The 27,988-nt window shown below is 44.2% G+C and overlaps 1 protein-coding gene across 1 annotated transcript in view; it reads left to right on the top strand.

Annotated features, from left to right (window-relative positions):
- The window catches only part of dock10 (dedicator of cytokinesis 10), a 127,376-nt gene extending 99,908 nt beyond the window's left edge, over window positions 1-27,468 (top strand). The window contains 12 exon segments of the mRNA XM_045724330.1: window positions 844-1,059; window positions 3,001-3,058; window positions 3,961-4,059; window positions 4,969-5,075; window positions 5,280-5,402; window positions 5,505-5,618; window positions 10,732-10,878; window positions 13,396-13,606; window positions 15,250-15,440; window positions 26,000-26,100; window positions 26,426-26,564; window positions 27,176-27,468. Coding sequence (XP_045580286.1) covers window positions 844-1,059; window positions 3,001-3,058; window positions 3,961-4,059; window positions 4,969-5,075; window positions 5,280-5,402; window positions 5,505-5,618; window positions 10,732-10,878; window positions 13,396-13,606; window positions 15,250-15,440; window positions 26,000-26,100; window positions 26,426-26,564; window positions 27,176-27,223 — 1,554 coding nt within the window. The 3' untranslated portion in view covers window positions 27,224-27,468.
- Window positions 27,469-27,988: the final 520 nt, after the last annotated feature.

Below are 27,988 nucleotides of genomic sequence, written 5' to 3'. Positions count from 1 at the left end.
TCCATGTGTACGTGTGTCTACAGTGCGTATGTTATCATGTGTGTGTATGCATGTGTCTGTACCTATGTTTGTGTTACTTCACAGTCCCCGCTGTTCCATAAGGTGTATTTTTACCTGCTTTTTAAATCTGATTCTACTGCTTGCATCAGTTACCAGATGTGGAATATAGTTAGTTCCATGTAGTCATGGATCTATGTAGTACTGTGTGTCTCCCATAGTCTGTACTGGACTTGGAGACTGTGAAGAGACCTCTGGTGGCATGTCTTGTATGCATGGGTGTCCGAGCTGTGTGCTAGTAGTTTAAACAGACAGCTCGGTACCTTCAGCTTGTCAACACCTCTTACAGAAACAAGTAATGAGGAAGTCAATCTCTCCTCCACTTTGAGCCATGAGAGATTGACATGCATATCATTAATGTTAGCGCTCCATGTACTTTTAAGGGCCAGCCGTGCTGCCCTGTTCTGCGCCAACTGCAATTTTCCTTCTTTGTGGCACCTGACCACACGCCTGAACAGTAGTCCAGGTGCGAAATAAAACAGAGCTTGTAGGACCTGCCTTGTTGCATATATGGCAAATAGGGTGGCATTTGGGAGTCAGACCTAGTGTTGAGGAAGTGAGTTTGTGATTCCTCTCTTAACTCCCTCTAGTGACTAATAATGTTTGTATATGCTGCGATTGCGTATACTGCCCGTGTTTGATCTGATGTGACGTCATGTCATGTACATTGTGTCTGTAACTGAGCCTCACAGAAGCCAAAAACCCTTTGTCCTTGTTTACCACTAAAATAATAATCAACCTTTATAAACTGTGATATCAGTATGTATAATCCATCCGCACTCCCAGAACACACCATTCCCTGCCGAGGTGAAAGACTTGACCAAGCGGATCCGCACGGTGCTGATGGCCACGTCCCAGATGAAGGAGCACGAGAAGGACCCGGAGATGCTGGTGGACCTGCAATACAGCCTGGCCAACTCCTACGCCAGCACGCCCGAGCTCCGGCGCACCTGGCTGGAGAGCATGGCCAAGATACACGTCCGCAACGGAGACCTCTCCGAGGTGCAGTAGGACTGGCTTACTGGGATATGTTATAGGTTAGAGGTTATGTTATGTGATGTGATGTTATGTATAGGGTGCAGAGATATGTACAGTGGGTATCATAAGTAGTCACCCCCCCTCTTTTCACATTTTGTTGCTTTACGAAGTGAGATTGAAATGAATTTCATTGAGATTTTTTTGTCATAGGTCTACACAAAATACTCCATAATGTCAAAGTGAAAAGTAAATTCTACAAATGTTTACAAATTAATACAAATTAAATAACAAAAATATAGGCGTGGCATAAGTGTTCACTGAACAGAAATATAAACGCAGCATGCAACAGATATTTTACTGAGTTCCAGTTCACATAAGGAAATCAGTCAATTGAAATAAATAAATTAGGCCATCATCTATGGATTTCACATGACTGGGAGTAGAGATATGCATGCACCTGTTGTTCACAGATACCTTAATGATAGGTAAGGGTGTGGATCAGACCACCATTTGCCTCGTGCAGCACGACACATCTCCTTCACATAGAGTTGATCAGGCTGTTGATTGTGGACTGTGAAATGTTGTGCCACTCCTCTTCGATGGCTGTGAGAAGTTGCTGGATATTGGTGGGGACTGGAACACACTGTTGTATATGTTGATCCAGAGCATCCTAAACATGCTCAATGGGTGACATGTTTGGTCAGTATGCAGGCCATGGAAGAACTGGGGCATTTTCAGTGTCCAGGAGTTGTGTGCAGATCCTTGAGACAGTATCATGCTGAAACATGAGGTGATGGTGGCAGATGAATGACACGACAATGGGCCTCAGGATCTCTTCACGGTATCTCTGTGCATTCAAATTGCCATCGATAAAATGCAATTGTGTTCATTGTCCTTAGCTTATGCCTGAGAGCTTGAAGAATTTTGAAAATAATAATGGGCAAATATTGCACAATCCAGGTGTGCAAAGCACTTAAAGACTAACCCAGGAAGACTCACAGCTGTAATTGTTGCCAAAGGTGTTTCTAACATGTACTGACTCGGGGGCGAATACTGATCTAATCAAGGAATATTAGTGTTTAATTTTTCATTTCTTTTTAAAAAATGTTAGAATTTTTTCCCTACTTTGACATTAAAGAGTATTTTGTGTAGATTGTTGCCATTTAAAAAAATAATGAAATCAATTTTAAGCTCTGTCGTGGAAATTACCACCAGGGACACCTGAAGTCAATATTAAATGAATCAATCTTTATTATCAGCAAGCTGGAGAAACTTAATACACCATAGTACATGTTGGTCGGGAGCTCTGTCGGGGCAGTCCTGTTAGTTATATACTGCTTACACAGGCAAGTTATATTTGCATGATTTACATTATTCATAATTCATTCATCATTAACTTTTGGTTCATGCATGTGACTTCGTCTTGAAACTGAGATGTCCCTTTCCCTTCTCAAAGCAATGTTCTGGGCGTACAGCCAAATTGCTTATACTGACAGGGAGGATTCCTCCCAAAGTCACTTGCATGAACCCAGTCAGATTGGTTATTAGAAAAGCACAAACATAACATTTCCCTTCACAGCCCACTTTGTAATACAATAACATTTTAAGAAATCTAAGGGGGTAGATACTTATGATACCCACTGTACCATCCCACCTCTGACAACAATGCAACATTTTTAAGGGGTAATTCATACTACTTGAGACTGCCACAGTGTTTATAATGCACTTGCCAAGACTAGGGTTGTTACACTGTGATGGTGTTCAGGGGCCATATCAGAGCATCTCAGGGTAGGAGTGCTGATCTAGAATCATCTCCCCCCTGTCCATGGAATCTTATTCATTGTGATCTAAAAGTTAGAACTGATCCTAGATCAGCACTCCTACTGTGGGACACCTAGTTAATGATGTGATGGTATCTGTGATTAAACTGTTCACCTCTTTTCCTCCTGTTCCTCTGTCCCTCAGGCGGCCATGTGTTACATCCACATCTCAGCCCTGATCGCTGAGTCCCTCAAGAGGAGAGGTGAGCACAGCCCGGTGGGCCGCAACATGGCAGTGCTGCTGACAAGCTTCTGCAGATGTGTGTGTGTGTGTGTGTGTGTCGTGTGTGTTTGCCTGTGCTCTATAGCGTGTGGAGAACCTCTAACCACTGCTTGTGAGTCTTCTGGCCCCTCTGCCCATCGATTGGCTGGACAGCATGTGTGACATTCAGCACTGTGTACATATGGCTACTGTAGCCTCTCTGCGCAAACGTTTGTTTCTAACGACGTTGTCTGCGTGTGTAGGGCTGGAAACGGTATGAGTGGGTTGATATGTGTGTGCGTGTGTGTCTGTGTGCGGGTGTGTGTATACATGTATTTGCATGTAAATGCTTGTGGATTTGTTATACACTGTGTATGTGTGCATGCTTTTGTGTGTTGGCATATGACTTATTTGGGTGTGAGAAGAGAGGTTAGTCAGAGCTGAGTTTTGTGTGTCACAACCCCACTGTCTGGAAAACAATGACATCATCCAATCAGCGCACAGAGACCTCTGTGCCACAGTACTGGCCATCTACTCTTTACTCTCTCATACACAAACGTAGGGTGCTATTTGGGACGCAGCCTATGTTTGTGTATGAGAGCGTAAAGAGTGGATAGGGTGCCATTTGGGACGTAGCCGGCGTCTGCTGCTGTGAGTGCGACTTCACCTCCTCTCGTGTATAGTATGCACTACTATGACATGGGAACGCGGTGTCTCCATCTGCAGGTGTGTGCTTGCTAGCCCATGCTTCACCGTTCACAGCATGAGCCGTCATCTCTCGCTTTCCGTCGCCGCTCGCCGTGTGTGGAAAGCATGCCCTGTAAAGCAGTGAAAAAAGGCAAAACAGCAAGTGGAAAGTTAAATTGTGTAGAGTAAACTCCTATATTCCTCCTTATAACGCAGGCTACTGGAAACCTGACAAGGCCAGGATGTCAAGTGTGGTTCCTGAGGAGCCCAATGTCATTAACTGTAGCCCCTTACTAACCCCCCGAGAAGGAGAAAGTGAGTGTGCCGCCCTGGGGCCGGCCATGGAACAGGGATGCGTAAAGGGTGGGGGGGATTCAAGCTATGACTACTTCAGAATCAGAACTTTATTCGCCAAGTACATTAACATCTACCAGGAATTTAACGTTGTGAAATGGTGCTGACAGCAATAAACAGAATATATAGAACGTACACATAGTCTACATACAGTATACAATATAGATAGTGAAAACAGTTTACTTAAAAACACTAGGGCCGATCTTTGACTGCAACTAGCAGAATGGAGTCTACATTTTTACAGGTGCACAGTGTAATGTTTTGAAGTCCACTGCAATGGCTTTGCAATACCACTTAGAAGGAAGCAATGTATTGGACATGCATTCTAAGTGGTATGGTGAACAAACCCTGTGACTCAAAAGACTAACAGAATGGAGTCCAGGCAGGTAGAATGTTTTCAAGTCCACTGATTTTGCCTTTACTATTGAAAGATGTCTGGATGTCTGTGGTCTACCTTGCCTTTTGAGATGCCTTTATTGATGTCCACCTAAGTTTCACTTGATATGTGTAAAGAAAGCACGTTCACAATGAATGGAGTTACTGTTCTTTGTTTGAGGTTCGTTGATATGGAACACAAGGAATGTTAAGTACCACAGTGTTACTGTGTGTGTGTGTGTGTGTGTGTGTGTGTGTGTGTGTGTGTGTGTGTGTGTGTGTGTGTGTGTGTGTGTGTGTGTGTGTGTGTGTGTGTGTGTGTGTGTGTGTGTGTGTGTGTGTGTGTGACTCAGTGAGAGTGTGTGGTGTATGGGCTCATACCATCGGATGATAACATGCACACAAGCATAAAGAAGAGTGACAACATGTTGTTCCTTTGAGCTCTCGCTCCGATGTCCCTCCTTCTCTGATGTCATATCCTGTGTGAAACCTCAGCGTCGTTCTCCATGGGCTGGGCGGCCTTCATGTGCATCTCACCGAACGTGAAGGAAGAGGGGGCCATGAAAGAGGACACAGGGACGCAAGATACCCCCTACACTGAGGTACCCTCACCCCCTACTGGGTCCAGTACAAAGAATTGTATCGAATTTTCAGCTCAGATTTGGAAGATCATTCAATGACAATACAATGAGGAACCTGACAAGAGAAGGATGATATTTGAGATGCGTCCGTGTAGTTTCTTGTATAGATTTATCTATCTACCTTTCCTCTCTGTAACTTGCGTCCAATACTTCCTGTGTGCGTAGGACACTCTAGTGGAGCAGCTGGAGCTGTGTGTGGACTACCTGTGGAAGTCTGAGAGGCACGAGCTCATCGCCGATATCAACAAGCCCGTCATTGCTGTCTTTGAGAAGAGGCGAGATTTCAAGGTGACTGGGTGGAATCGGACAAGGTTGTTTCTTGACCAGGCCAGAGACACTCGGACAGGAAGGGCATAGTTGTGATTGACATTTTGTGTGTGTGATCCACAGAGGCTGTCAGAGCTGTACTACGACATCCACCGCTCCTACCTGAAGGTGACAGAGGTCGTGAACTCTGAGAAGCGTCTGTTTGGCCGATACTACCGCGTGGCGTTTTATGGACTGGTAAGTGCCATCAGAGCCACAGAAAACCTTATAGAAAGGTGTGTGTTTGCCATGTTCCTAGCCTGGGTGCCAGTCTGTTTGTGCTATCATACTAACTCCTTGTTACTCATTGTCATGTTTGGCATCGATCTGGATCGCGCACACAGACTGGCACTCAGGCTAGCGTGTACCATCCCTGCTCCGGGATTCAATCCTTCAGGTCTCGGGAGGAGGAATGATGTCACGCCGCAATGCTAAACTAGCTTCAACTAGCTTCGACTAGCTTGATAGCCTCCACATCTGCAGCATACATGCTATAGCTATAGCCCTCTGGTACAAACCCAGTCCCGTAGGTATTCTCACCGAGTATCTGTCTTTAGTCGATTAACTCCTACATTCAGTAAGCTGGTTGGACTCATCTTAGAAGAGCCTGAATCCTTTAGACATTTAACCTTTGGTGAATGGAGAGAGGGGTGGATCACAACTTGTCTCTTTAATTCCTCCATCTGCTCTTTTTCTTCCTTTTGGTTTTTCTGTATCAAGATTGCGGTAAGTTTTTGTCTCTCTTTTTGTTTCCTACGTTCTCTCTTCCCTCTCTTCTCCCTTCACCGGTTGTAACTTCTCTAACCTGTCTTCTAAGATATATGCTGTATACATATTGATATGTGCTTCTATATGATATGTATACCTACCGGGGTTTGGGGTTGATTCTATATCAATTCAGAATAAAGCGGAATAAAAATGTCCCTCGTTGAAAAGAAATGAGGAAATGAATAAGGGAATTGGAATGTCAGTTTACTTCCTGAGTTGAAGGAGCTTAAATAGAATTTATCCCAACCCTGATACCTACCCCGATACCCACATCCTATAATCTCCAGTAATCTTTTTCCCTTCAATGATCCCAATCTCTAATCTCTAGCTCCTGTGAACATATCTTAGAACAGTTGGTGTCAAGATGACATAGCAGCATACATGCAGGCAGGCCAGACCAGGGCCTGAATTCACAAAGCATCTCAGAGTGGGACTGCTGCTTTTAGGATCTGTTTAGCATTTTAAGTCATAATAAATTAGAGGGGCGACCTGATCCTAGATCAGCACTTCTACTCTGAGACACTTTATGAATACGGCCCTGGTAATGAATGTTGGAATGGAGGGCTCTTTCTCAACTCATCTCTCCTCGAGTCCTCGCATCCCCTCTCGCAGCCTCCTTCTCCAAACCGAGGGTTCGAGTGGAGGGACCTTGGACTAGGGTTTGAATATATTCCCGGTATTTTACAAATGTTGTATCCCGAGAGTAAATGGAACAAAAGCATATAAAGCAGGGCCTCCTGAGTGTTGCAGAGGTCTAAGGAACTGCATGGCAGTGCTCGCTGTGCCACTAGAGATCCTGGTTTGTATCCAGGCTCTGTCGCAGCCGGCCGCGACCGGGAGACCCATGCTGGGTGCACAATTGGCCCAGCGTCGTCCAGGTTAGGGGAGGGTTTGAACGGCCGGGATGTCCGCTGACACGGTTGCCAGGTGTTTCCTCCGACACATTGGGGCGGCTGGCTTCCTGGTTAAGCTGGCATTGTGTCAAGAGGTAGGGTCGTGTTTCGGAGGACGCATGGCTCTCGACGGTCGCCTCTCCCGAGTCCGTAAGGGAGTTTCAGCGATGGTACAAGACTAACTACCAATTCGATATCACAAAATTGGGGAGAATTTACATTTAAGTCGTTTAGCAGACGCTCTTATCCAGAGCGACTTACAAATTGGTGCATTCACCTTATGATATCCAGTGGAACAACCACTTTACAATAGTACATCTATATATTCCTTAAAGAGGTGGGGTTTCAGGTGTCTCCGGAAGGTGGTGATTGACTCCGCTGTCCTGGCGTCGTGAGGGAGCTTGTTCCACCATTGGGGTGCCAGAGCAGCGAACAGTTTTGACTGGGCTGAGCGGGAACTGTGCTTCCGCAGAGGTAGGGGGGCCAGCAGGCCAGAGGTGGATGAACGCAGTGCCCTTGTTTGGGTGTAGGGCCTGATCAGAGCCTGAAGGTACGGAGGTGCCGTTCCCTTCACAGCTCCGTAGGCAAGCACCATGGTCTTGTAGCAGATGCGAGCTTCAACTGGAAGCCAGTGGAGTGTGCGGAGGAGCGGGGTGACGTGAGAGAACTTGGGAAGGTTGAACACCAGACGGGCTGCGGCGTTCTGGATGAGTTGTAGGGGTTTAATGGCACAGGCAGGGAGCCCCGCCAACAGGGAGTTGCAGTAATCCAGACGGGAGATGACAAGTGCCTGGATTAGGACCTGCGCCGCTTCCTGTGTGAGGCAGGGTCGTACTCTGCGAATGAGGGGACATTTAAAAAAAAAATGCATATAAAGCATATAAATCGCCTATATCTGTTTTTTATTAGAGCTTTGATCGAAAATTCAAGCCTGATGCTGGATAACGGCACAATCATTTGGGCTTTTTGGGGCTAGGGCTCATAAAATGTCTTTAATGTGTGGCTCATACATTAAAGACATTTTATGAGCCCAAGCCCAAAAAATCCCAAATGATTGTGCTGTTATCCAATACATATATGATATATAGGCTACTGTACGTTACACACAACAACAAAAACATCCCATAGATGTAGCTAGCTATATGCTCTCTTGGGTAAATAAATGAAACTAGCTCCACTAGACAAATATTTTTGAGAGTGAACTGTATTACTGTACTGTATTGTATTATTGGACTGGAATTACACCTAGTTCAAACCATGATAAAGCTGAGAGAACATGTGATTCTGGTGCCGCACATGCGGCCTACAAAGTTGCAAGCATAGGTTAGCGAATTTGGTTTTAATGTTGAAATATAACAGGGCCTATTTGTATAATTAGTAGGCTGACTCATATATACCTTTCATAATATTTCCCCTAATGTTATTAGCCTCCCTCCAATTTCTATTGTAGTTTCCTCATTCCTTCCTCGCTTTCAATCATTCTAATGACATGCTATAATAAGATTGAATGGTTATGGGTCTGAATAATTGCACGCTGGCTCTTCTTTCAACCTACCCATGAGTTCTATTGGCTGCTGTATTTAACATTCAGAAAAAAAGAGATTGTGTCCCTCTTCGAAGTGTCTATTGGTATAACAAATAACCCCCCCCAAAAAAAAAAACATGTCCAGCAAGCTTTTTTTGGTCTAGCTTTTCCTGCATGGGACTCCAAGAGCTAAGGAGCGTTTGTTAAGGAGAGAGGCCAGCGGAGCACTGGTGCATGCACATTGCTCAAGAGACAGAGGCTAGTTAGAAGCTTATTATGCATAACCCATCATTCATTACCTGAAAGAGGTAGGCTAGGACATATACAGCTCTAGAAAAAAGTAAGAGACCACTGCAAAATGATCAGTTTCTCTGGTTTTACTATTTATAGGAAAGTGTTTGGGTAAAATGAAAATGTTTGTTTTATTCTATAAACTACTGACAACATTTCTCCCAAATTCCAAATAAAAATATTGTCATTTAGAGCATTTATTTGCAGAAAATGACAACTGGTCAGAATAACAAAAAAAATTGTGTTGTCAGACCTTTGAATAATGCAAAGAAAATAAGTTCATATTCATTTTTAAACACAATACTAATGTTTTAACTTAGGAAGAGTTCAGAAATCAATATTTGGTGGAATAACCCTGATTTTCAATCACAGCTTTCATGCGTCTTGGCATGCTCTCCACCAGTCTTTCACATTGATGTTGAGTGACTTTATGCCATTCCTGTTATTTTGACCAGTTGTCATTTTCTGCAAATAAATGCTCTAAATGACAATATTTTTATTTGGAATTTGGGAGAGATGTTGTCAGTAGTTTCTAGAATAAAACAAAAATGTTAATTCTCCCCAAACACATACCTATAAATAGCAAAACCATAGAAACGGATCATTTTGCAGTGGTCGTGTCACGTCCTGACCAGTGAGAAGGGTCATTTTGCCATAGTAGAATGGTCAGGGCATGGCAGGGGGGTTGTTTTGTGTGTTTTGGGGTTGGTTTCTTTCTAGGGGAATATGTTCTAGTTTTCTGTTTCTATGTTTCATTTTCCATGTGTGGCCGAGTATGGTTACCAATCAGAGGCAGGTGTCTTTCGTTGTCTCTGATTGGAAGCCATACTTAGGCAGCCTGTTTTTCTTTGGGTTTTGTGGGTGTTTATTTTCCGTTTAGTGGTTTTACCTGACGGAACTGTTGAGCGTTTATTATTTTGTTGTTGAAGTGCATTCATTAAAATCCAAAGATGAGCACTATACAGGCTGCGCCTTGGTCTAATCCTTTCGACGCTTGTGACAGGTCGCAGTTTTTTCCAGAGCTGTATATAAATCTTGAACAGGATTATCTATTTTGGATGCAATTTGAATGGAATTGATGAGAGAGAGGGGAAGACTGCTCCATTTCACGTCATGCTGTTGATATAAATCATTTATTGTAATTTACCGTTTTTTCGCTGTTATTTATCCCAGCAAAAGGGAGTGGTTTTGGGCGGTAAATCTCAGTAACCGGGTTCCCACCATTCAACCCTACCTTGGACCTTTTCCTCCGATACGGTTGAGAAAGAGACGAGGACATAGGATGCAAGGAATCAAAGAAAGACTAATTGAGACAGAGCCAAGGAATTGATTCTTAAGGAAAGAGCACACTGTCCGAAAATAATCCTCATTGCCCTTTGACCCAACGGTGCATTGAGAATGACCTCTGACATCTGAATGGCCTCTGTTTCATCCAGAACATAACATTACAATTTTGCCAGTGCCTTTTATGATTATGATTGTGTTCTAACAAGCTGACATAACACTAAGAAACACATGACTAGACTGATAGGGAAGCGCAGTAAACCACTAGGGGATGATGTGAGCCTAGATTTTCCAGCTAAGGATTATTCATATTCAGCTAAGGGATGGAAACAGAAATCAATGGGCCACAGTTGTAAACAATACACGCAAATATACATACTCTTCAAAGTATTGAAGCAGGCATTGCATTTTACAGTTTGGTCATATAACAGAAGTTCTTATTCAGAGTGACTTAGTCAGAAACACAGACACACACACACACACACACACACACACACACACACACACACACACACACAGGTGGTTGGGTAACATGGTGTTTCTGTAACAGGGTTTCTTTGAGGAGGAGGAGAGTAAAGAGTTCATCTATAAGGAGCCCAAGCTGACAGGATTGTCCGAGATCTCCCAGAGGCTCCTCAAACTCTACTCGGACAAGTTTGGGGCCGACAACGTCAAGATGATCCAGGACTCCAACAAGGTCAGTCTACTACCTCCCCCCAGCTTCCAAACACTGTCACATTTATATGTTTCATATTCAGTATTATTCAAAGTGTATCGGGCCTCTTTAGTCCTTGTCTCTGTGACTTTCATAGAAAGATTGCTGTCAAAATGTTGTAAATGAATTCATGTACTACTACATTTGGGCAGCCATCTTTCTCCATAGAAAAGCAGCCAGTGAAGTAGTGATTCATTTAGACCATGGGTCTCCAACAGGTCCATTGCTCGCCAAACAATTCTGAAAGTATATGCAATTTTCACGAGTTCCATCGCAAACTGCCATAAACAAATCTCACAAGTGTCAAACACCGCAATCTCCCAGCTGCTATGTAATCACCGCAACTTGACATTATTCCACCCCTGGTTAGCCACTATTGGCTTAAAAAGCCAAACCTAACACAATATCTGCTAATTCATTTCCAGCAATATTGCCCCAGTCTGTCTGTGTGGTGCGCACGTTTGTCTATCTCTCCTTGTGTAGGCAGTTGATGTGATAACCGTTGAAATGAAATGTTAAGGTAGGTTTACCTGGCAGAAGTATATCATTTGTATCTTTTATTTGTTATTCGCTAACTTTTCTATGAAATGAGCATCGGTAGCATCGCTAGACCGGCACATTAGACTGCACATTCCTCACTCGCTAGATGCGCAATTAAAGGAGCATTACACTCAAAAATCGACATTTTTCCAGACCTATACACATCAGCAACCACGGCTAGTAAAGTCACTGCAACCCTGAACAAAGATTTGCAGTTAGTTTTAAAAAAGGTGTCCAGTAATAAACGGGTCCTGAACATCTCTAAAACGAATAGCATTGTATTTGGTACAAAGTTGAGGAGACTAAATGACTTGGTGTTACCTTAGATTGTAAATGATCATGGTCAAAACATATACTGTAGATTCAATGGTTGTAAAGATGGGAAGAGTTCTATCCGTGGTGAAGAGATGTTTTGCTTTTTTGACACCGCGCTCCACAAAGCAAGTCCTGCAGGCTTTAGTTTAATCTTATCTTGATTATTGTCCAGTGTTTTTAAGTGTTTTTAAAGGTCACATGTACAGGGGTTGCAGGTGTGATTGCAGGGTACAGTAAAAATCTTAGGCTTTGAGCTCCAACATGCAGGACAAGTGAAAAAAAAAAATGAAAATGGTATAGAAATAGCACTATATACGTCGTAACTGTAGCAGTGATTTAATAAATAAATGTCCAGAGTAAAGACTGTTGAGGGGGTGCAGGGACCGAGTGAAATAAAAACACTTACAATTATATATTATTATATGGTCAAGACCTGCAAGGAAAGACCTAGTTAAGCTGCAGATGGCCCAGAACTGAGCGACACGTCTTGCTCTTTATTGTAATCAGAGGGCTGATATAAATACTATGCAGCCAGTCTCTCATGGCTAACAGTTGAGGAGAGACTGACTGCATCACTTATACTTTTTATAAGAAACATGAATTGTTTGCATAGTCAACTTACACACAGCCCTGGCACACACACCCCACCAGACATGCCACCAGCGGTCTTTTCACAGTCTCCAGAACCTGTTTTCAAAAAACGAATAAAGCAACATATTGATATATTTTTCGTTAGGGCAAATCAAGTCTGAAATGTTCTTCAGAAGCCTTTTAAACCTCAAATACACTACAAATTTGCATTTTCAGGGATGCATGAAAAATCCTGCAACAACAGGATGATCAAATTAAGATACGACATCTGTATGTACTGACGTGTATGTGTGACTGATAGATGCATACTGTACACACACACACTACATGTTAATGTATTTAAATTGTAAAGTATTTTGTCTGTAATGTCTTTTTCGTTATGTGTCGGACCCCAGTAAGACTAGCTGTCTCTATTGGCGTCGGCTAATGGGGATCCTAATAAAATCTAAATTTACACTCCATCGTTCACCATATATCAATCAGTGCATTCGGAAAGTATTCAGACCTCTTGAAATTTTACATTCTTACATTACAGCCTTATTCTAAAATTGATTAAATCATTTTTACCCCCTCATCAATCTATAGACAATACCCCATAATGACAAAGCAAAAACGGGTTTAGAGAATTTCTAACAAATAATTGAAATATCACATTTACATAAGTATTCAGACCCTTTACTCAGTACTTTGTTGAAGCACCTTTGGCAGCGATTACAGCCAGTAGGCAGTAGCCTTGCATGCCAGGCTTCAAGGTAGAGCAAGAATACAGCTGACTGCAAGATTGACTATGAGACTGACTCAACAAGACTAAAGAGACCAACACAATTCGTTAGACAGATTTTTTTTTAAGAGAGCAGGGTTGTTAGACACCAAATGGTGGAAAACAGACCAAAATGTGGAGAGACTAGCTGAATTTGTCCAATAAGTAACTCTCGTTTTTGTTTGCGAAACATTTTCCATTGTAAAAATGTTTTGCCATGGTTTTCTACGTAGTGAACTAATGAATACAACCCAGACTGTGAACTGATTGTGCTGTTTGATATAATCCACCAGGTAAATCCTAAAGACCTGGACCCCAAGTACGCCTACATCCAGGTGACCTACGTAGTGCCCTACTTTGACGACAAGGAGCAGCAGGAGAAGAAGACGGACTTCGAGCGACATCACAACATCAATCGCTTTGTGTTCGAGACGCCTTTCACTCTGTCTGGGAAGAAACATGGCGACGTGGAGGAGCAGTGCAAAAGACGCACCATACTAACCAGTAAGTTATTAAAAATATATATTTTGCTAATATTTGGATCTAAAGAACAGTCAACATTTACTGTCACATACACTACATGGCCAAAGGTATGTGGACACGTGTTCGTCGGACATCTCATTCCAAAATCATGGGCATTAATATGGAGTTGGTCCCCCCTTTGCTGCGATAACAGCCTCCACTCTTCTGGAAAGGCTTTCCACTAGATGTTGGAACATTGCTGCGGGGGCTTCCATTCAGCCCCAAGAGCATTAGTGAGGTTGGGCACTGATATTGGGCGATTAGGCCTGGCTCGCATTCAGCATTACAATTAATCCCAAAGGTGTTCGATGGGGTTGAGGTCAGGACTCTCTGCAGGCCAGTCAAGTTCTTCCACACAGATCTCAACAAACTATTTCTATATGGACCTCACTTTGTGCACGGTGGCATTGTCATGCTGAAACAGGAAAGGGCCTTCCCCAAACTGTTGCCACAAAGTTGGTAGCACAGAATCATCTAGAAAATCATAGGCCGAACCATGAAAAACAACCCCAGACCATTATTCCTCCTCCACCAAACTTTTCAGTTGCACTATGCATTGGGGCAGGTGGCGTTCCCCTGGCATCCGCCAAACCCAGATTTGTCTGTCCGACTGCCACATGGTGAAGCGTGATGTATCACTACAGAGAACGCGTTTCCACTGCTCCAGAGTCCGAAGACGGCGATCTTAACACCACTCCATCCGACGCTTGGCACTGCGCATGAGGATCTTAGGCTTGTGTGCGGCTGCTCAGCCATGGAAAGCCATTTCATGAAGCTCCCGACGAACAGTTATATATGTGCTGTTGTTGCTTCCAGAGGCAGTTTGGAACTCGGTAGTGAGTGTTGCAACCGAGGACAGACGATTTTTACGCGATACGCGCTTCAGCACTCGGGGGTCCCGTTCTGTGAGCATGTGTGACCTACCACTTCGTGGCTGAGCCATTGTTGCTCCTAGACGTTTCCACTTCATAATAACCGCACTTACTGTTGACCGAGGCAGCTCTAGTAGGGCAGAAATTTTACGAACTGACTTGTTGGAAAGGTGGCATCCTATGATGGTACCACATTGAAAGTCACTGAGCTCTTCAGTACGGGCCATTCTACTGCCAATGTTTGTCTCTGGAGATTGCATGGCTGTGCGCTTGATTTTATACACCTGTCAGAAACGGGTGTGGCTGAAATTGCCACTGAGCCATTAGCTTGTATGGTAGTATAATATACTAACTAGGAAGTGTCTGAATAACCAGTAAATACTGAGCCGTAACTGTCTGAATCACTAGTATACTGACCAGTGCTGTAATTGGTGACCTATTCTGACCAGTAAAGTTATGGTGTAGGTTCAATGGTTTCCCCTTCAAAATGAAAGAAAGATCGGACAACAATTCCCAAACAAACCCAACAGTTCTGGTTTAATACAATAAAATATATCCCATCTAGCAGACACTTTTATCCAGAGCGAGTTATTACGGTAGTGTATGCATACATTTTTTCATATGGGTAGCCCCAGCGGGCATCAAACCCAGTCCTGGCTCCCTACTCATGCCTGAGCCACCCAGGACCACAAGGTTTAACCAATTGGTTCCTCATACCCTGTCTCTACTCCCCATTTCTGTCCCCCCACCCAGCGAATTCCACCTTCCCCTACCTGAAAAAGCGTATCCAGGTGGTGGAGCAGCAGAGCACGGAGATGAACCCCATCGAGGTGGCCATCGACGAGATGTCCTGCAAGGTGTCCGAGCTCAACCAGCTGTGTGCCATGGCAGAGGTGGACATGATCCGGCTGCAGCTCAAACTGCAGGGCAGCGTCAGCGTCAAGGTAAGGGTAGGGGGGGAGGAGGAGAAAGATGGAGAGAGACACACAGAAGGGTTGAGTTGAGAAGACATGCACATACTGTACAGACGAACACACGTGCAAGCACACACTCCACCACTCAAGTGGGTTGAGCTGACAATCAGACACAACTGACAGACAGACACACTCACACTCACACTCACACACAACAACATGCATACACACATAAGTGAGTTCAGACATAGCTGAGCTGATACACACACATTCACACATCCTGGCGTATGATCCACCCCACCCCCGCCAAACCAAAAAAAATGGCAGCTATGAAATTGCTATGGGAAAATGTGTAGGAAGTTAGCTGTTTTCCTAAATGCAAATGTATGCTTCATTTGTAAATCGGGAGGTGCCAAGCAAAAAAGTGTGTGTGAGAGTGGGGTGTCCTGGGGGGCTCTGAGGTACAAGAACGCATGAAAAAAAAAAACCTTTATAATAAAGCATTGCATGCATATCATGCATTTGCATAGTGGCATAGAGCAGTAGAGTAGAGGTGCTTGCAGAAGTTGCACACATGGGGAAAATGTTGCCTTTTATAAAAGCATTTTATAATGACTGGAGACTTTAGCATAATATTGTTTAATACCGTACATATGATTAAAATGGCAGGCTACTTTGACCCTGACAAACTGAGAATATAAGATCAATAGAAAATACCTTGTCTTGAATCCATCAACACCCTAGGCCTACAGTAGGTGTGTGGATACACACATATTGTACAATATGAAAAATAAACTATAGTTCTAAAAAAGGCTTTCCAGTTTCACTGACTCGCTCAATAATGCGCAGCTCACGCATCCGGACATGGCCGATGCGCTCGAACCTAAAGCATATCTCTCCATTTTTTTAGGCCTACTTTGTAAAACAATGTTGTTCGCTCAATATACCTGTTTGGAAGTTGATAGAATATTTTGGTAGCCTCTACAGACAGATTAGAGGCTTCTCTTTTCAACAAGAGCCATTTGCTTTCCAACCTATGTTTTCCCACAATTGTATTTTAAATATTGGGAAATCCCTGTTCACTGGCAGATTTGATGCACATTCTGGACTGTAGGCTATGCATTGTAATTGGGCTACACACAATCCACAGCTAGGCAATAAAAATGTGGCTGTGGCTAGATTATAGGCCTACTCCTGGTGTAGTATTCTGAATTATCTCATTTATTTCTGAACAGACAGCAGTAATTACATAACTTTGGCAAATGTATTGAAATTTGTCAGGGGTGCTGCAGTACCCTTTCCGCAGCTATGGTTCTATAAGGATGATGATGATGATGATGAAGTGCAACGCTGGAGAGATAATAGTTGCAGGCTCATGTCTATCAGAGCAGAGCGAAGCAGAGCGATAATAAAAAGTGAATCTTATTCTAGTCCTGTGATAGATAGGCTGCAGGTATGCTTCTCTCTCTCACCACAGCAAGAACAATGCGTTGGTCTCCAGGCTACAATGTTGAGCAAACCATAAACCTGACCCCCCGACCCAACACCCAAAAGTTCCATCAGGATCCATCTCAAATTAAGCACTGCTCATGAAACTGCGCCAAGGCACTGGTCACACACTAACATGAACGCACACACGCTTGCACTTATCCACACGTGGTATATTATTACCAAACAGTCTGTGCTGAGACCCATGCTCTCCATAATCCTGCCTCTTCTCAGGCTTTTCCCAGCCCTAATCCCCTGTAAATACAGTGAAATGTGTGAAAACAGCTCAGCTCAGAGTGACAGCATGAAGCAGGCTAATCTTAATACGCTGTTGCAGTAACAGAGAGAGATATTGGATTATCTGTCATGGTGAAGCAGCACAAGCTACTTACTGTCTATCATCGCATGCTTCCTCTGTGTAGCCCTCTATCACTAGCATTAGCCTCTAGCTAATTTAGAATTATCCTCTTGCATCTTTAGCATTAGCCTCTAATAATATTAATAATTTATTCAACTTTTATAGCACTATTCATTACATAAAGAATCTCAAAGCTCTTTGAAGTAACACAGAAAAGACCTCAGTCATCGGCTTTATCAATAAGTGCATCGACGACGTCGTCCCCACAGTGACCGCACGTACATCTCCCAACCAGAAGCCATGGATTACAGGCAACATCCGCATCGAGCTAAAGGCTTGAGCTGCCACTTTCAAGGAGCGCGACACTAATCCGGGTTCTTATAAGAAATCCCGCTATGCCCTCAGACGAACCATCAAACAAGCAAAGCATCAATACAGAATTAAGATTGAATCCTACTATACCGGCTCTGACGCTCATCGGATGTGGCAGGGCTGGAAAACTATTACAGACTACAAAGGGAAAACCAGCCGCAATAGAATAATAATAATAATAGAGAGAATGATTTTATTTCAGCTTTTATTTCTTTCATCACATTCCCACTGGGTCAGAAGTTTACATACACTCAATTAGTATTTGGTAGCATTGCCTTTAAATTGTTTAACTTGGGTCAAACGTTTCAGGTAGCCTTCCACAAGCTTCCCACAATAAGTTGAGTGAATTTTTGGCCCATTCCTCCTGACAGAGCTGGTGTAACTTAGTCAGGTTTGTAGGCCTCCTTGCTCGCACACGCTCTTTCAGTTCTGCCCTCAAATTTGCTATAGAATTGAGGTCAGGGCTTTGTGATGGCCACTCCAATGCCTTGGCTTTGTTGTCCTTAAGCCATTTTTCCACAACTTTGGAAGTATGCTTGGGGTCATTGTCCATTTGGAAGACCCATTTGCAACCAAGCTTTAACTTCCTGAGTGATGTCTTGAGATGTTGCTTCAATATATCCACATCATCTTTCCAAGATGGCGTAGCAGTTCAGACGTCCTCTACCCTCCTCTTGTCGTGTCCCGTGTATATATATATTTACATATTTTTTTTCTTCACTTATCTTTTTATATATATATATTCTTTTTTAATTCTAAAAACTCAACCTCAAAGCACTCTCCTGCAACCCGCCTCACCAATTTAAAAAAAGAAAGTATTATTTACCTCATCTGAATTCCACAACAGAAGCTAGCAAGAGGTTAGCCATTTTCACTGGCTAACGTTGAAGTTCAGCTTGCCACGGTTAGCTGTCCTCAGCTATCCATTAGCTCGAAAAGCTATCGCCAGTTTTTGTACAGCGCGACTCAGACCAGAGCATACCGGACCTATTCTCTCTCCTTTCCCCGATTTCTACCGCAGGCTCTGGACATTTACACCTGGATCTTGCAGCTAACTAGCTGCTACCTGAGTGACTATTGGCAACGTCGGTCACGGAATTAACAAACATTATTACGGAGCTAGCCAGCTAGCCATCTGAAGAGTTCCGTCAGCCACTCCTGGGCTATTCCTGAGCTAGCCAGCTGAAGTGTCTCCTGGGCTACAACTCACCTATCCTGACCCGTTTTACTGCCGATCCGGAGCCCCATCGGGTCTTCACAACTGGACCACCGACGTTATCTGCCCGAGGGAGTTATCCAACTGGCCCCTCCGTCGCGACGTAACCTGATCGCCCATCTGCGGCCCGCTAATCGTTAGCTGTCTTTTCGGCTGCGATCTGAATAGGCCTATCGGACACTTTTCTTGGGCCACTATAACTAACTATTTTGCCAACTTGGACAGGTCCCCCCTTCCACACGGAACCCCACTAACCCACAGACGGAAACGCACGAGCTGGCTAAAAACAGACCTCCCTCCCATCTTCCACCAGCTTGCTACCTATGGCCCGGCTAGCTGTCTGAATCTCACTGGACCCTTTGATCACTCGGCTAAGCATGCCTCTCCTTAATGTCAATATGCCTTCTCCATTGCTGTTCTGGTTAGTGTTTATTGGCTTATTTCACTGTGGAGCCTCTAGCCCTGCTCATTATACCTTATCCAACCTCACAGTTCCTCCACCCACACATGCTATGACATCTTCTGGTTTCAATGATGTTTCTAGAGACAATATCTCTCTCACAATCACTAAATGCCTAGGTTTACCTCCTCTGTACTCACATCCCACCATACCTTTGTCTGTACATTATACCTTGAAGCTATTTTATCGCCCCCAGAAACCTGCTCCTTTTTCTCTCTATTCTGGACGTCACAGACGACCAATTCTTATAGCTTTTAGCCGTACCCTCATACTTATTCTTCTCTGCTCCTCTGGGGATGTAGAGGTGAATCCAGGCCCTGCAGTGCCTGGCTCCACTCCTACTCCCCAGGCGCTCTCTTTGATGACTTCTGTAACCGTAATAACCTTGGTTTCATGCATGTTAACATTAGAAGCCTCCTCCCTAAGTTTGTTTTATTCACTGCTTTAGCACACTCCGCCAACCCGGATGTCCTAGCTGTGTCTGAATCTTGGCTTAGGAAGTCCACCAAAAACTCTGAAATCTTCATCCCTAACTACAACGTTTTCAGACAAGACAGAACGACCAAAGGGGGCGGTGTTGCAATCTACTGCAGAGATAGCCTGCAGAGTTCTGTCCTGCTATCCAGGTCTGTACCCAAACAATTTGACCTTCTACTTTTAAAAATCCACCTCTCCAAAAACAAGTCTCTCACCGTTGCCGCCTGCTATAGACCCCCCTCGGCCCCTAGTTGTGCTCTGGACACCATATGTGAACTGATTGCCCCCCATCTATCTTCAGAGCTCGTGCTACTAGGTGACCTAAACTGGGACATGCTTAACACCCCAGCCATCCTACAATCTAAGCTTGATGCCCTCAATCTCACACAAATTATTAATGAACCCACCAGGTACAACCCCAAAGCCGCAAACACTGGCACCCTCATAGATATCATCCTAACCAACGTGCCCTCTAAATACACCTCTGCTGTTTTCAACCAAGATCTCAGCGATCACTGCCTCATTGCCTGCACCGGTAATGGGTCAGCGGTCAAACGACCTCCACTCATCACTGTCAAACGCTCCCTGAAACATTTCAACGAGCAAGCCTTTCTAATCGACCTGGCCCTGGTATCCTGGAAGGATATTGACCTCATCCCGTCAGTAGAGGATGCCTGGTTATTTTTTTAAATGCCTTCCTCTCCATCTTAAATAAGCATGCCCCTTTCAAGAAATTTAGAACCAGGAACAGATATAGCCCTTGGTTCTCCCCAGACCTGACTGCCCTTAACCAACACAAAAATATCCTGTGGCGTTCTGCATTAGCATCGAACTGCCCCCGCGATATGCAACTTTTTAGGGAAGTTAGAAACCAATACACACAGGTAGTTAGAAACGCCAAGGCTAGCTTTTTCAAACAGAAATTCGCTTCGTGCAACTCCAACTCTAAAAAGTTCTGGGACATTGTAAAGTCCATGGAGAATAAGAACACCTCCTCCCAACTGCCCACTGCACTGAGGATAGGAAACTCTGTCACCACCGATAAGCCCACTATAATTGAGAATTTCAATAAGCATTTTTCTACGGCTGGCCATGCTTTCCACCTAACTACCCCTACTGCATTCAACAGCACTGCACCCCCCACAGCTACTCGCCCAAGCCTCCCCCATTTCTCCTTCTCCCAAATCCATTCAGCTGATGTTCTGAAAGAGCTGCAAAATCTGGACCCCTACAAATCAGCTGGGCTTGACAATCTGGACCCTTTCTTTCTAAAATTATCTGCCGAAATTATTGCAACCCCTATTACTAGCCTGTTCAACCTCTCTTTCGTGTCGTCTGAGATTCCCATAGATTGGAAAGCAGCTGCTGTCATCCCCCTCTTCAAAGGAGGTGACACTCTTGACCCTAATTGCTGCAGACCTATATCCATCCTACCCTGCCTTTCTAAGGTCTTCGAAAGCCAAGTCAACAAACAGATTACCGACCATTTCGAATCCCACCGCACCCTCTCCGCTATGCAATCTGGTTTCAGAGCTGGTCATGGGTGCACCTCAGCCACGCTCAAGGTCCTAAACGACATCGTAACCGCCATCGATAAGAAACAATACTGTGCTGCCGTATTCATTGACCTGGCCAAAGCTTTTGACTCTGTTAATCACCACATCCTCATCGGCAGACTCAGTAGCCTTGGTTTCTCAAACGATTGCATCGCCTGGTTCACCAACTACTTCTCTGACAGAGTTCAGTGTGTCAAATCGGAGGGCCTACTGTCTGGACCTCTGGCAGTCTCTATGGGGGTACCACAGGGTTCAATTCTTGGGCCAACTCTTTTCTCTGTATACATAAATGATGTCGCTCTTGCTGCTGGTGAATCTCTGATCCACCTCTACGCAGACGACACCATTCTGTACACTTCTGGCCCTTCTTTGGACACTGTGTTAACAACCCTCCAGATGAGCTTCAATGCCATTCAACTCTCCTTCCGTGGTCTCCAACTGCTCCTAAACACAAGTAAAACTAAATGCATGCTCTTCAACCGATCGCTGCCTGCACCTGCCCGCCTGTCCAGCATCACTTCTCTGGACGGTTCTAACTTAGAATATGTGGACAACTACAAATACCTAGGTGTCTGGTTAGACTGTAAACTCTCCTTCCAGACTCACATCAATCATCTCCAATCCAAAGTGAAATCTCGAATTGGCTTCCTATTTCGCAACAAAGCATCCTTCACTCATGCTGCCAAACATACCCTCGTAAAACTGACCATCCTACCAATCCTCGACTTCGGCGATGTCATTTACAAAATAGCTTCCAATACCCTACTCAACAAGCTGGATGCAGTCTATCACAGTGCCATCCGTTTTGTCACCAAAGCCCCATATACTACCCACCACTGCGACCTGTACGCTCTCGTTGGCTGGCCTTCGCTTCATAATCGTCGCCAAACACATTGGCTCCAGGTCATCTACAAGACCCTGCTAGGTAAAGTCCCCCCTTATCTCCGCTCACTGGTCACCATAGCAGCACCCACCTGTAGCACGCGCTCCAGCAGGTATATCTCTCTGGTCACCCCTAAAGCCAACTCCTCCTTTGGTCGTCTCTCCTTCCAGTTCTCTGCTGCCAATGACTGGAACGAACTACAAAAATCTCTGAAACTGGAAACACTTATCTCCCTCACTAGCTTTAAGCACCAGCTGTCAGAGCAGCTCACAGATCACTGCACCTGTACATAGCCCATCTATAATTTAGCCCAAACTACTACCTCTTCCCCTACTGTATTTATTTATTTTATTTATTTTGCTCCTTTGCACCATATTATTTATATTTTATCTTTGAACTTTCTTCAAACTACAAATCTACCATTCCAGTGTTTTTCTTGCTATACTTTATTTACTTTGCCACCATGGCATTATCTCTTATCTCACATCATTTGCTCACATTGTATATAGTCTTATTTTATTTTTTTTCTACTGCATCATTGATTGTATGTTGTTTTACTCCATGTGTAACTCTGTGTTTTTGTATGTTGTCGAACTGCTTTGCTTTATCTTGGCCAGGTCGCAATTGTAAATGAGAACTTGTTCTAAACTTGCCTACCTGGTTAAATAAAGGTGAAATAAAATAAAATAAATAAATAAATAAATAAAAAATTTCCTCCCTCATGATGCATCTATTTTGTGAAGTGCACCAGTCCCTCCTGCAGCAAAGCACCCCAACAACATGATGCTGCCACCCTCGTGCTTCACGGTTGGGATGGTGTTCTTCGGCTTGCAAGTCTCCCCCTTTTTCCTCCAAACATAACGATGGTCATTATGGCCAAACAGTTCTATTTTTGTTTCATCAGACCAGAGAACATTTCTCCAAAAAGTACGATCTTTGTGCAGTTGCGAAGCGTAGTCTGGCTTTTTTAATGGCGGTTTTGGAGAGGTGGCTTATTCCTTGCTGAGCGGCCTTTCAGGTTATGTCGATATAGGACTTGTTTTACTGTGGATATAGATACTTTTGTACCTGTTTCCTCCAGCACCTTCACAAGGTCCTTTGCTGTTGTTCTGGGATTGATTTGCACTTTTTGCAACAAAGTGCGTTCATCTCTAGGAGACAGAACGCGTCTCCTTCCTGAGCGGTATGATGGCTGCGTGGTCCCGTTGTGTTTATACTTGCGTACTATTGTTTGTACAGATGAACGTGGTACCTTCAGGTGTTTGGAAATTGCTCCCAAAGATGAACCATACTTGTGGAGGTCTACAATTTTGTTTTTGAAGTCTTGGCTTTCTTTTGATTTTCCCATGATGTCAAGCAACGAGGCACTGAGTGTGAAGGTAGGCCTTGAAATACATCCACAGGTACACCTTCAAATTGACTCAAATGATGTCAATTAGCCTATCTAAAGTTTCTAAGCCATGACGTCATTTTCTGGAATTTTCCAAGCAGTTTAAAGGCACAGTCAACTTAGTGTATATAAACTTCTGACCTACTGGAATTGTGAATTATAAGTAAAATAATCTGTCTGTAAACAATTGTTGGAAAAATGACTTGTGTCATGCACAAAGTAGTCCTAACCAACTTGCCAAAACTATAGTTTGTTAACAAGAAGTTTGTGGAGTGGTTGAAAAACGAGTTTTAGTGACTCCAACCTAAGTGCATGTAAACTTCTGACTTCAACTGTAAATGCCTTCGAGGCAAGCAACACTGAAGCATGTTCTCGACGACTGTGTGATAATGCTCTCGGTAGACGATGTTAGCAAGACCTTTAAACAGGTCAACATTCACAAAGCCACGGGGCCAGACAGATTACCAGGATGTGTACTCAAAGCATTTGCGGACCAACTGACAAGTGTCTTCACTGACATTTTCAACCTCTCCCTGACCGAGTCTGTAATACCTACATGTTTCAAGCAGACCCTGTGCCCAAGGAAGCGACGGTAACCTGCCTAAATGATTATCGCCCCGTAGCACTCATGTCGGCAGCCGTGAAGTGCTTTGAAAGGCTGGTCATAGCGCACATCAACAGCATCCTCCCGGATACCCTAGACCCAGTTCAATTCACATACCACCCAAACAGATCCACAGATGACACAATCTTAATCGCACTCCACACTGCCCGTTCCCACCTGGACAAAAGGAACACCTATGTGAGAATGCTGTTCGTTGACTACAGCTGAGTGTTCAACACCATAGTGCCCACAAAGCTCATCACTAAGCTAAGGACCCTGGGACTAAACACCTCCCTCTGCAACTGGATCCTGGACTTCCTGACGGGCCGGCCCCAGGTGGTAAGCGTAGGCAACAACACATCTGTTACGCTGATCCTCAACACTGGGGCCCCTCAGGGGTGTGTACTTAGTCCCCTCCTGTACTCCCTGTTCACCAACGATTGCATCGCCAAACACGACTCCAACACCATCATTAGGTTTGCTGACAACACAACAGTGGTAGGCCTGATCACCGACAACGATGAGACAGCTTATAGGGAGGCGGTCAGAGACCTGGCAGTGTGGTGCCAGGACAACAACCTCTCCCTCAATGTGAGCAAGACAAAGAAGCTGATCATGGACTACAGGAAAAGGCGGTCCAAACATGCCCCATTAACATTGTCGGGGCTGTAGTGGAGCGGATCAAGAGTTTCAAGTTCCTTGGTATCCACATCACCAACGAACTATCATGGTCCAAACACACCGAGACAGTCGTGAAGAGGGCACGACGACACCTTTTCCCCCTCAGGAGACTGAAAAGATTTGGCATGGGTCCCCAGATCCTCGGTCTCGTGTGGCTCCGTTGGTAGAGCATGGTGTTTGCAACGCCAGGGTTGTGGGTTCGATACCCACGGGGGACCAGTACGGAAAAAAAATTATGAAATGTATTCACTACTTACTGTAAGTCGCTATGGATAAGAGCATCTGCTAAATGACTAAAATGTAAATGTAATCCTCAAAAAGCTTTACATCTGCACCATTGAGAGCATCCTGACCGGTTGCATCACCGTCTAGTATGGTAATTACTCGGCATCTGACCATGAGACACTACAGAGGATAGTGCGTACTGCCCAGTCACTGGGGCCAAGCTTCCTGCCATCCAGGACCTATATACTAGGCGGTGTCAGAGGAAAGCCCCAAAAATTGTCAAAGTCTCCAGTCACCAAAGTCACAGACTGTTTTTTTTCTCTGCTCCCACACGGCAAGCGGTACCGGACAACCAACTCTAGGACCAAAAGGCTCCTTAACAGCTTCTAACCCCAAGCCATAAGACTGCTGAACAATGAATCAAATGATTCACATTGACACCCCCCCTCGCCCCACACATTTGTTTTTTACACTGTCTGTCGTTCTGCCCCTGAACAAGGCAGTTAACCCACTGTTCCTCGGAAGGCCATCATTGTAAATAAGAACTGACTTGCCTAGTTAAATAAATGTAAAAAAAAAAAATGGGTATATTAATTGTTCATTCTTAAAACAAAAGATTTGCAGGGAAATGTTTTAATTATATACAAAATGTACAGGAGCTCTCTGCCAAAGTGACCTCATGGCACCATGGCAACCACAGAATTAGCATTAGCCTCAAGCATCACTATTATCATTAGCGTCTTGCATCTTTAGCATTAGCCTCTTCCATCACTAGTATTAGCCTCTTGCATTATTAGCATTACCCTCAGTACTAATTTCTTCATACTGTGCTGTCTGTTGAAAATGATGCAGGTGAATAACCATGAACTTACCTTACAGGTGAATGCAGGGCCCATGGCCTATGCCCGAGCTTTCCTGGAAGAGAAAAATGCCAAGAAATACCCTGACAACCAAGTGAAACTGCTCAAGGAGATTTTCAGGTATTCTTCACAACACTTTTCATGACCTGGATCAAAGAAAATACCTTTATGCACCACTTAGCAGATGCTTTTATCCAAAAAGTACATTTTTAGTATGTGTATGTGACCCCTGTGGGAATTGGATCTACGACCTTGGTGTTGCTAGAGCCACGCTCTTACCAACTGCGCCACACATAGATCGATGATGCATTTGATACATCTTAAGCAAAAGGGTTGGGGTCAAGATAACTAGAACCCAGAGTTTTTCCAGATCAGGTCACATGGTCAGGACAGGGAAAACTCTTGGCCCTTACAGTGCCCTAACAATCTCTGTCTGGCCCTGCAGGCAGTTTGCGGAGGCGTGCGGCCAGGCGCTGGACGTCAACGAGCGGCTGATCAAGGAGGACCAGCTGGAGTACCAGGAGGAGATGAGGGCCCACTACAGGGACATGCTCACCGAGCTCTCCACTGTCATGAACGAGCAGGTCTGTGGAGCCGCCCAGAGAACATAGAAACTGCTGTTTCTTTAGAGAACATGCTGTATGCATCAAATGTCTCAAAACAGGAGTGCTAACCCCCCTTTGTCATCTTATTCATTGTGATGTTAATAAAAAATAAAAAAAAGACCCTATATCAGAACTCGTATTGTGAGAAACTTGATACATGCGGCCATTGGGCTGCATGTATCAAGCCTAGCTACTTACAGTACTAACCTTCATACTCATCTTATCAATGTTTTTGTTCACTTTCGTGTGGTACACTCTTTTGAATCCGTCATTACTTGCTCTGATATCATTGTTTCATTATTTATTTTTACGCATTATATTTTTCTGGACTAACCAGAGTTTTGTCTCTTGGTCTCATCTCTTTGTGTTGTTCTCTTTGTTCATTTGTTCTCTTTCATTGGATCTCAGCTGCATATACACATCCTCTCATTCAGTTTCTGCGCCTCTCTTTCTAACATCTGCCTCACTATCATTTCTAAGACTGGTACGTCACACAATTCCCCCTCCCCCCACACACACACTTTTTGTGTGATTCTTTTTGTGTGATTTGAAACATGAAATTACTATCTATGTCTCTCCTCCATGCCAAGATCCCTCACACAAGACCACCAGGAACAGAACGACACAGCGCCTTCTGAGCAGCCAGCAGGCATGCTGGAATCTGCCAATGCCCAGGAGGACACGTTTCCCCAAAATGGCTCCTGATGACAGACGTCGTTCTTCCTCCTGCCAGGAATTATACAGGAAGGAGCAGGGGACTGGAACTGACTTTATGGGACCTGGAAAAAAGGGAATTGGATGGGGAAGTCCAGAAGTCTGTAGACTTTGGTTGCGGTAGTCTGGAGTTGTGGTTGTATGGCGTCCCGGTAGTCTGCAGTCCTGGTGATGATGATGATGATGTCCAGTAGACCAGGCTGCTGTACCGTTACTTTGTTTTGTTTTTATCCATGTTTTCACTTCCCTGCCGACCGTCTCATCTCCTTACTCTGTACACATACACACACAGACAACACACGCCTTCTCTCCCCAGCCCCGTCCCTTTAGACAATGGTGACCTTAATAATGAGCTCGAAGTGCGTTCAACAGAGCAAACGTTTGGTTGTAATTCTGGCCACAACCATGTCGATCATAATTTGTCCATATTCTGTTGGTTATCTTTATGCCGCAAATGTATGCCACCTGTGTGGTTGTCACTTCCAAATGGTATTGTAAAATGACAATTCAAGGAATTCTATAAAGGAAATTTGGGTCACATTCAGTAGTCAAACATTGTTGAATGTTGCAGATAGAAATAGCATGAATACAGCCTACATGATTACTTCTTCTATAAGGCCGAGAGACATGTTTGTTCCACATCATTTATTTCTATCAGAATGTTCCACATCGTTGTGTCCTGCTGAACA

Source organism: Salmo salar, chromosome ssa09 (genome assembly GCF_905237065.1).
Source record: "Salmo salar chromosome ssa09, Ssal_v3.1, whole genome shotgun sequence".
Lineage (NCBI taxonomy): Eukaryota > Metazoa > Chordata > Actinopteri > Salmoniformes > Salmonidae > Salmo > Salmo salar.
The sequence above is the reverse complement of the archived record's forward strand: the minus strand, read 5'-3'. Positions and strand labels throughout refer to the sequence as shown.